Source organism: Topomyia yanbarensis, chromosome 3, assembly GCF_030247195.1.
Source record: "Topomyia yanbarensis strain Yona2022 chromosome 3, ASM3024719v1, whole genome shotgun sequence".
In the NCBI taxonomy this organism is placed as follows: Eukaryota; Metazoa; Arthropoda; class Insecta; order Diptera; family Culicidae; genus Topomyia; species Topomyia yanbarensis.
This window is the reverse complement of record NC_080672.1, coordinates 3,259,589-3,270,196: the sequence shown is the minus strand read 5'-3', so window position 1 is coordinate 3,270,196 and position 10,608 is coordinate 3,259,589. Positions and strand designations below refer to the sequence as shown.

General features: G+C 38.0%; 1 protein-coding gene across 1 annotated transcript; it reads left to right on the top strand.

Annotated features, from left to right (window-relative positions):
- Window positions 1–3,541: 3,541 nt before the first annotated feature.
- LOC131691796 (membrane-bound alkaline phosphatase-like) lies at window positions 3,542–6,997 on the top strand. The gene is made up of 3 exons (XM_058978447.1): window positions 3,542–3,828; window positions 3,903–4,204; window positions 5,707–6,997. Exons 1-3 carry the CDS (start codon window positions 3,717–3,719, stop codon window positions 6,904–6,906), a joined length of 1,614 nt encoding a protein of 537 aa, XP_058834430.1. The 5' UTR covers window positions 3,542–3,716; the 3' UTR covers window positions 6,907–6,997.
- The last annotated feature ends 3,611 nt before the right edge of the window (window positions 6,998–10,608 follow it).

The window sequence follows — 10,608 nt, the reverse complement described above, 5'->3', positions numbered from 1 at the left end:
ACTCAAGTTGGCTTTTTTGTCAAACAGTGTAATTCCGTCAGTACTTTGGATATGTTGGGCTACTTTGCACACTTCAGTTTTTCAATATTTTCTGACAGACGCTTTTTTATTATCTTTATTATACGTTTGACACTTGCCGAGCCGTGTCTTTTAACCACGTTGCACATGTCTTTTGTCTTTTTCTTAACACTGTTCATCAAAATAAAAAAAACACTCGATAAAAATGATTGTAGACTCGTAAAATGAAACTACTCGACAAAACAGAAAATTTTAAGTGTACTGAGACCACATACTGTTTTTTGGAAAGAAGAAAAAATGATGAAAAATGGCGTTTTCCGTTTGTTTCTAGTGCGTTAGGATCGATTTTTGTGTCTTCAAAAAAGTTATTTTTAATATTATTATCAACAACTTTACCGAGAATACCAAGCCTCTAAATAATGTTTTGAGTTTATTCTCCATAATTATTTCCAGGAGGATTAATCACCTAAATATTTTTTTTAAGGGATGCTCTGTATTATATTGTATAATTTCTTCGAAGACATTGAACCTCCAAAATTGGTGGTTGTGAAATAATGTGAACTTGACCATGAAAAAACTTTATTTCAGAATTCTTGACTTAAAAAGTGCATAACTTGAGAACGTGGCCTTGTGTACTAATTAAGCCATCAATTTATACACTAAAATGTACGTCATAAATAGCCCCATATTTCGTTTTTTTATTTTGTGAAATTTTCAATCCCACCGTTTGACTATTTTTATAATTGATAATACAAAAAATATTTAAAAGCTCTTGAAAACCAATTCTGATATACTAGAGATAAACGGAAAACGCCATTTATCCATCATTACCCTTTCCGAAAAAACAATATGGAGTCTCAACCCACTCAAGTTTTTTTGACAAGCAACGTTATAAATGTTAAATTGAAATGAATCCCTCATTTTAGAAAAGCCCCGCACGACGGTACTGTCTTCATGCTCGCGATCCTAGGGTCTTCCTTCTTTGTTGCAGTTACGGAGCATGAGCACAAAACTACAATCGTTGTTTCCATGCTCATCGTGCTGTTTTTTTTGGAGAACTGGACGTAGCATTTGCAGTTCTCAATATTGCCTGAATGCTGCAACCGTTTGTAGTTTAGATGGTATTGTAGACTGAGTATGTTTTTCTACACTGAATTGTCGAGTTCTTGATAAAAATCAAAAATGGTCTGTGTAATGGTAGCACCTGGTGTTTTATATTGTAGGGACCGCATTTTATCCACGAAACAGCTGGGCGGTAGTTTTTCCATATATCCTTTGTAACGGATTTCAATTTTATCTGAATTGCAACTTGAATATTTAATGAGTACACATGCGGTGCCAGATCGTGCAGCGGTACCTCGATTTTCCTATCATCCATTTTCACCTTCATTATATGTTACACATAACAAATACTGGGTCTAATGAAAAGACCGGAGCTACTCTTGTGGTAGGCAATGCACATAAGGTTAAAGTAAATGTTTATTGGCGGTTAAAGTAAATTCGCACAATTTAAACGTAAACTCTGAAAATCGATCACATAAGCTCGAATTATTTTTTGAGTAATGTCAGTGTCAGTGGTGTTTTTTTTTAATTTATCAATCAGCATCGACACGTAGTTAATAAGTTAGTGGCAAACTATGTCGTTTCATTTGCTGTACCTACCGATACTAGTTACAAGACTAGGAAAATTGGTCATACAGTGGAGACAAGCACAGTCAATTCAGCTTGGCAATTTTTGAACAGCCATGTAGTCAGCAAATTTAGAAACAGATATCTCATTTCCAACAAAATATTTTTCTCGAATCTCAGTTATCAAACGTCACCTTTACTGAGATCTAAGCAAAAATAATCTATTCTGAGTTCTTTTCACAGTTGTTGATATCACCGTAAAAAAAGCTTCAAACGCTGTAATTCGCCAGAAAAAAATAGCAAGGTCTTGATTGACTGAAATTAGCATAATCAAAGACTGTTGCTTGACTTGGGAAAAATTGTTTGAGGTTTGATCTGGTGTACTAATAAAGTATGACAGGTTTCAGAGAAGGCGGATTATTATATATTTTTTTCTGAGCTTGTAAAAATCAAATAGAAACATAAAGTATGATTTGTTTCGGATTCTCCTCGTCAGTAACTAACACCAACTTAATGCTAGTCTGATAAGTCAAAACCAGCACCAAATTGGCGCTAGTTAAACACTAAAATCCAAAAAGTCACACATCTTGCGTTAACACTAAACAAAACTAATGTTTCGATACTAAGCACAGAGGTTCTGTTTGCTGACGAGGAATGTAAACCGAAACTGTATTTTGGTATAAGAAGCAAACGCCTGGTATTATGCAAATTTCCTAAATGGGAAAATGTTTGGATAAGACCAAATTTGTTCGTTACTGACAAGGTGTATCCGAAACACTAAAAACATACTTTATGTTGGGTCATGTCCTTATGCACACAAAAATTTGGTTTTATCCAAATTTTTTCCCATTTAGGAAATTTGCATAAATAGAAACAGCTAATTCAAGTAAATCCAGTAAACTAGTATGAAAATGTGTATTACATACATACGCGTTTGAAGTTATACATCGGACGGGTTAAATTTCCAATTAATACAAATTATATGGTAGCGGCACGTTTGATGGTCAACAGTGAACAAATCAGGCGAAATCTGTTCTTCGGCACACTTTTCTCATCTTATAGAAGCTAAATAAAGAAATACTTACAACTCGATTCAATTTAAATTTTTGCGCATTTAAAATTTTATTTAAAATAATAAGAAATTGATACACCGTTATGTCTACAAAAAGCGGAAGAATGTGTTAAAACAGGTTTGGTTTTTTGAAAAGATAAAATAATATGTCGCGATGTTTCAATAATTCATCGGTTGCTTCCAATCGGTATTCCTAAAGGTTATCGATAGTAATATTTTAAGTAGTGCTTTCAGTATGGAAAATGTTAAATTTTGGATACTTGGGTAAAGTGCACTGGTTACTTTCTTTTATGAAAATAAGGCCGAAAAAATTTTGCGAATTAAATGTGTTTAGACATATCAAATTTTGTCCGTTAACATCTGTTCTTGAAAATTATAAAAAGGCCGGGTCACCCAATAAATTAAATATAATACAATATGTACTGCAAATGATTTATAAATAATTTCGCTACACAAAGTTAATTGCTAATTCTGAAGGTGAGCTCTCCAGAACTCACTATCAGTGTGAGGAAGATCATCTGCAAATAACATACCAATTTTGTTACGATCGCAGAGAAAACCTCCAGATTGAGAGAGCGATTCCACCGAATATCATAGGCATCGACCGTCGCAAACTTTTATCACTCGAAACAACTTTTTTTCCTCGTAACACATGATTAGTCCAACAGTTTGTAAACCTGCGGGTAATAATTTCGGCGGATTGCATTACGATGGTTTTCTGATGGTCTGTAATATGTTCGGTTCCCTCAACGATGAATGAAGTATGTCGGTATGACTCGATCCATGCGTGTATAAAAGAATTGACGTTAACGATCACAGTCGATCAGTTTCGACTAGTTTCAAAGCACGATCACTTCTCCCTCAGCCGAACAGGCACTCGTTGTAACGGCTGCTCTACTCAGTTCGGAAGTAATTAAGTGTGATCTATCAGCCCCCGAACGTCGAGTGTCGAGTGCGAACAGGTTTCAATAAGATTATAGATGCCTTTGTGATAACAATGTACCACCAAGTGATCAGTGTCTGTTTTGTTTTATCGATAATTTTAAGTTGTGTTCTAGGATTACGAACCCAAGAATTCCTAGAACATGTCGCTGGAATCGACGATGAAAGTACGTGGCGGCAGCCTATTGTCGAGTGTTTCTTGTTTTGTTTTAACGATTGTTTTACTTTTAATCTATTACAGTTCATCCACCACCAGTTAGTTCTGTGAAGTCGGAAAAAGCGCGCCAGAAGCGTGTAATTGCCTCATCGGACTACGAAAATACGGCTCAATTCTGGAAGGTTGGAGCCCAACTGAGACTGAAGGAGCAACTGCTGAAACGCACCAATCGAAATGTGGCCAAAAATGTGATATTCTTCCTAGGGGATGGTATGTCCATCCCGACACTGGCCGCCAGCCGTATGTACCTTGGCCAGATGGATGGACAGCCAGGTGAAGAATCGCGACTTTCCTTCGAGGAGTTTCCTGATATTGGGCTAATCAAGGTTAGTACTAGTGAAGATAATGCGATTGTTGCCACCTGACCGGTGATCAATAGTTTCTCTCTGTTCAATGTTCAATGACAATGGCATTGAAACCGATCACTGGTTAATTGGATTGACTAGCCGACAATGCTGCTACCGATAGGTATGCAATGGGGCAAAGAGTAATTTGGTTAGCAGTGAAAGGATATATTAGATTGAAATTATCTACAATCTCTAAACGATTGCGATAATCGGAAGTGAAAGTGAGAATTTACTTTTTATTCTTCGTTCGTTGCGTCAAGTTCGGGATAGAATGTTGGAAAACCCTTCTAAAAATAATTCGTTACCTTAAATTTAACATTGTTCTGAGTAAAATACTATCCGGGATGTCACATAAGGGTATGAGCTATCGTTTAGTTTACATCCTGGAAAAATCCTGGTTTAAGGACATTATACAAGCGAGCCACAACATAGTTCCTACGTCACATACACCCCTCTTCCCTGTCTAACCATTTATCTGACATGAGCAAATATAAAAAAAATCGTTTTTCAACACACTAACCTTGCCGGTGTGCCGCGAAACTGGTACTTGAGGCAACTAGAACATTTTCCTATACAAAAACAACCCGAGTTTTTGACGGAATGCTACCTGTAGCTCTTATTTTGTGCGAAAATATCGCCCCTCTTCACTTGGGGTTTCTTTTCGAAGCACTCTTATTTTTCTTCTTCCCATATTTAATGTACTTTAATCACTCACCATTGCATAAAACACCCGCGAAACTTTAATCGATTACAAACAAAACTTCGAATTTTCTGCTACTGTGCACATGACCGAAGGAAAATGTCCGAAAACTCATTTGTGCGTTTGAATTTTCACTTCGAATTCCATTTTTTCCCAATGTAAACAAGCGAGTCGGTGCCTAGCAACGAGCGTGCGTTAACGCAGCTTGTAATTTATATATTGTTTTGGTGTAATAACTGACATATTTGCACATTTTTTCGCTAATTCGTAATAATAATTAAGTGTTTTCGTTTTTTTAAAATTAGAATTACACTTCACTCAAAGAAATAGTTTTTAATTCGATTTCTTACTAGTTTTATTGCAGATCCGAATAATTACAGTTGAACAGAGATTTTGAAGTGATCGCAGCAATCGTCGATTGCGCACGCAAGTAATTTTCGGTCTCCGCGTAAACATTCTATTTTTTTAGTTTTTTAATGGTGGATTTCCGATACTTCGGACCACGTGTGGTTGTCCCGATCAAGTAACAGAACGTGATATTTTGGAATCCGGCGGAAGAATTTAAAACTAAACATTAAACCAAACATACTATCTTCGATTTACAATAACACTGAGGTCACATTTAATAACTACCTCATATTACTATCACGCTTGAATTTAACTACTAGAAAAAACAGACAAGCTCCAAAGTCATCCACTTCATACCACCGTAATCCATATCTGTATCACCATATCGATCAATAAACAATTTTTTTCTCTCTTCCTCCATTCCACCCAACAGACCTACTGCGTGGACAGACAGGTTGCAGACTCGGCTTGCTCGGCGACCGCTTATTTGTGCGGGGTCAAGGCCAACTATGCCACCATCGGTGTGACGGCTGCGGTAAACTACAACAACTGTGCCGGGAGCAACAACCCCAAGAACCACGTTGAGTCGATTATGAGCTGGGCACAGGCAGCCGGCAAGGCTACCGGGATCGTTACAACCACGCGGGTAACGCACGCAAGCCCGGCAGGAACGTACGCGCACGTGGCTAACCGGGATTGGGAGTGCGATGCCGATGTGTCGTCGAAGCAGGAAGATCCTACCAAATGTCAAGACATTGCTGCCCAGTTAGTAAGGAATGATCCGGGAAAGAACTTTAAAGTTATTTTGGGAGGTGGAAGCCGCAAATTCATCCCGAACAGTGTAAAGGACCCGTCGGGGAAATTCGGTCAACGATTGGATGGCGGGAATCTGATCTCGGAATGGTATTACAGCAAACCGATCGGTTCAGCAAGATTTGTCACAAACAGGCAAGAATTGGTGGGAATTAATTTCAACGAAACGGAATACCTAATGGGTCTTTTTCAACCAGACCACCTCAAGTATAACATGGATAGTAATCATCAAACTGATCCTTCTTTGAGTGACATGACTTACGCAGCTATCAAAACTCTTGAAAAACATCCTAAGGGTTACGTACTTTTTGTTGAAGGAGGTAAAATCGATTTAGCGCATCATGAAACGAAGGCAAGAAAATCTCTAGATGAAACGGTTCAGTTCTCGGAGGCCGTCTCGTTAGCCACTCAACTGAGCAACCCAGATGATACGTTGATAGTTGTCACGGCTGATCACTCCCACACAATGACATTGGCTGGATACTCCAAACGTGGTCACGATGTGTTGGGAGTCAGTACCTCCACTAAACATAAGAAAACGTACACGACTCTAGCATATGCCAATGGTCCTGGAGGGCCATCGGTGGATGAGAGCGGAAATATGCTAAAGTTTACCGAGGAGATGGTAGCAAATAAGGAGTTTCAGTATCCGAAACTAGTTCCTATGAAGTATGAGACTCACGGTGGAGATGATGTTGCACTGTTCGCCTACGGGCCGTGGTCACATCTTTTCAACGGAATGTACGAGCAAAATGTGATACCGCATTTGATCGGGTATGCGGCATGCATCGGGGATGGATTGACGGCGTGCAAGAGATAATTTTGTTTTTTTACGATGTGATTGTGCGTGTGTATGTTTTTAATTTGTTGATACTTTGGTCGAAAATATGATTTCGAGTTTAAAATAACAATCGTTTTTATTCTATGTGTCTTTGAGAACCATCTCCCTTTCAAAAAAATACATAACATGCAGAAAAGTGACCGAGAAAAAGTTTACACAATTAGTCGACCTTCAGAGATTTTGACTTCATTAACTTGATTCGTTGATATTAGGTATTTAAAAATCTACGGGATGCTGCTTTTAAAAAAAAATCAATGCGCGTGTTGTAAAATATGCATTTCTCTTTTGAAATTTAAAATTGCTTTTTTCGATCATCAGGAATCAGTAGCGACTGGCTCAAATGGCACGTTCCCCATATTGATCGAAGATTTGTGCCTTGCCAAGTTCATATTTTCATCATTTCCCTGATGGGAAGGATTGGGGAAGGATAGTGAAATAACAGAACGACAACATCCCCGAAGTGATATAGTCATTCAAATATGACTTAAACTATAGCTCTTTACCACACTGGGTTAGCGACAATAGCATATCGTCGAGTTTCAGCTCTCTGTGCACAGGATCATCTATGGAGAACCAAAAATCCGGATACGCAAATGCATTACTGCAGGGCAGTTACATATCAAATGATGTGAAGTTCCGTAATTGGATTCACAGAGATAACACGAATATTACTCAGCAAGCTGAATAGTAGCCATGTGATAATTGAGCCCTGAACCCTGACTAGAATACTGCAATTGTGCTTGGAAAAATGCAGCAAATTATTTGACATTTTCGGACTCTCATCCGGCATAAAAGTCTTTGTTTGAACGCAAGTTTGCAAGCTACGCCAATATTCGGAAGCACCGCAAGAGCGAATCTTGTGCTTTATCCTACTTAGCGAAAGTGGTAGCACTGGTTCTGTACCAATAAAATCAGTCACAGTGCCAGCTCTAATCAGTTCGTCCGCCCATTCAATTCCAGTAATATTGGAATGACCGGGTAGCCATAGAAGGTAGATAACATTTGAAATGCTAAGTTCTTCGATTTAAGTTCGACATGCGACATACCAATTTCGATGTCGAATCTGCCGAACTAAGTGCTTTCAGGGCAGCCTGACTATTAGAGCAAAAATAGACCAAAAAGCAAAAATAGAGCAAAAATTTTACCGCAAATTCCCTGTTGAAATGCTGATTGTACGCCACACAGAATCGCTAAGATTTCTGCTTGGAATGCGGTACAATATCTACTAAGCGAATGAGATTGGATTAATCTCATTTCACTACAATAGACACCAGCACCGGCTCGGCCCTCCAACAAAGAACCGTCAGTATAACATACTACGAATTCTTCATGTCGCTGCATCCAGCCAGACAGCCATTCCTCGCGAGGAGGAATTCTCACATTGAAAGTTTTAAGCGGATAGAACCACTGAATGTACTTGGGTTTGAGTTCCCAAGATTTGCCGAAAGTCTGTCTACATTGGCCGAATGCCATGCAAGCATTCTTGATTCTGAAATAGATGTGAGCTGTCCAATTGGGCCATTAAGCCATATGCGGTTTTTGATTTTTGCGATGCAGCTGACGGTAAAAATATATACTGCCTATTATCGCAAGTCAGTCGCATAAAGATAGGAAATCACTTAGAAAACGGGACAAATAAGCGATCGTGGGTATACCCAGGTAACCCACAAGCATTAGTGTATGCAGTAAAGTAGCATAAAATTTACATTTCAGATGCTTCATACAGTATACAAGCATTCATTTGATCTTTTCAAACGTACTACTCGTTCCCACTTCCATCGAACTACATTCTTCTCTTTCGATTCGGTCACATTTGAAGCGAATTATTCCGAATTAAAATAAAGAATTTGCTAATTCATGTTGTGTTGAATATTGGAAAGAAAATTTGGTTTTACGACTGTACGATTCTAGAGAAACTACAATAACAAAGTGTTTTCCCCAAAAAGAACTGTTCTCCAGAAAACCATTCCCTCGAAAGCAACAATTCCTAGGAAAAAATATTCCAGAATATGCACTTTCTCGGAAAAGCCTTATCCTGAATAAACCAATGCTCAGAAGTTCATTCCACCAGATATAACCGTTTCCAAGATATGTAAGATGGGGAAAATACCCATATTGCCTTGAATTGAAAAAATATTTCAGAATGTTGAACATTTTACTCCTAGCAATAGCAGTATTTTCACATTTTTTTTGATAATATAAACATACATATTGGATAAATTGCAGAATTCAGTACAGGTGTGCTTTTGAGAGCCATTTGGCAACAACCATAAAAAGCGGTAGCCCCCTTCCGCCGAAAGCGGAGGCTCCTCGCAAAAAAGCCAGTTATTCTTTCGCATACCCGATTTACTCGAACATCGGAATTGATTCCTTCTTTCAAACATGAGCAGTTCTTTGAATCTTTATGCCAAATAACTCTTGCACGCAAACTTGTGATCTTTTCGTCTGCCCGGATTATTCAAACAAAGGTGTTGATTCATTCTTTCGAGCTTTCCTTCAATTTATATTAAAATCAAAAGGAATGTACTTGCTTTGGAAATGTTTCGTACGTAAAAGTACGATCCACCCGATTACTTGGTTTACTCAAACATGTGGCACTAAATACACTCGATTGTAAATGGTAAATTATACTTATACTACACGACTCTTATATCGAATAGCCAACAACTATGTAATGTCTTATGTCAAACGAGATTATGCCCCATGGCTTAATGTCAAGCAGGGTAATCTTGTTCAGAAGCTAGGACAATTTTTAAAGTTTTATGTTGCACTGTCAGTACTGATTATTTTTATATGAATATATTTTCTAAAAGAGTTTCCCTTCCCTTCCTGTGTTTCTTTTTTTTTTTTTAAATATTTGTTTTGATCCACTTTTGAAATTACGCATGTTTATGTAGTCTTTCGAGGCTACGATCGATGTTTCTTATTTTGATCGTATTCATATGACGGCCATATCAGACTTTCTGGTTGACGGTCGGCGGTGGAGAAATTTGCGTTGTAAGCGGGACCATCAACCAGAAACGTCTTCAATCATTTTGCAATTATATGAATACGATAAATGGAACGCATCAAATAAGAAGCTTTCATTCGAGTCCCTATCTCTAAAATCTGTAAAATAAACATTGCTTATCTTCAAAAGTGTATCAAACCAAATATTTAGAAGAAGGGGATTTGTTTTATAAAATGTATTCATATTATAAACCATCAGTACCAACAGTGTAACACAACACTTGAAGAATTGTTCCAACTTTTGAACAAGACTATCCTGTTCGGCATGAAGTCTTTTGGCACAACTTCGTCTGACATACTACATTATTTAGTAGTTGGCCATTGGACATAAGAGTCGTGTAGTATAAGCACCGACTAACAGACATAACACTATAATGAACTCCTTAAAAAATATAGTTCCACCAATTTGGCCAAAATACTAGCTACACCTTTTATGCACGGTTCCAGCCACTCATTTACAATTAGTTAACCCTCAGGCCCAGGAACAATTTGTATATCCCCCGTATATTTGCGCATCTGCTAGTGGCGCCATAATCGCAAATGCAATAACAGTCCCAACTAAAAATATATTCAATTCAAAATGACCGCTAACATTGGAGAATAGTTATTGTCGAGTATTATGTCTGTAACTCTATGGTATAAGTAGGGGTGACCGGGGCTGGTTGGCCGAGT

Excerpts from the sequence above, each read along its gene's own strand:
- LOC131691796 (XM_058978447.1), top strand. The coding sequence starts at position 3,717 with ATGTACCACCAAGTGATCAGTGTCTGTTTTGTTTTATCGATAATTTTA. Across the intron at positions 3,829-3,902 it reads CGCTGGAATCGACGATGAAA|TTCATCCACCACCAGTTAGT; the intron begins GTACGTGGCGGC and ends AATCTATTACAG. Across the intron at positions 4,205-5,706 it reads CTGATATTGGGCTAATCAAG|ACCTACTGCGTGGACAGACA; the intron begins GTTAGTACTAGT and ends TCCACCCAACAG.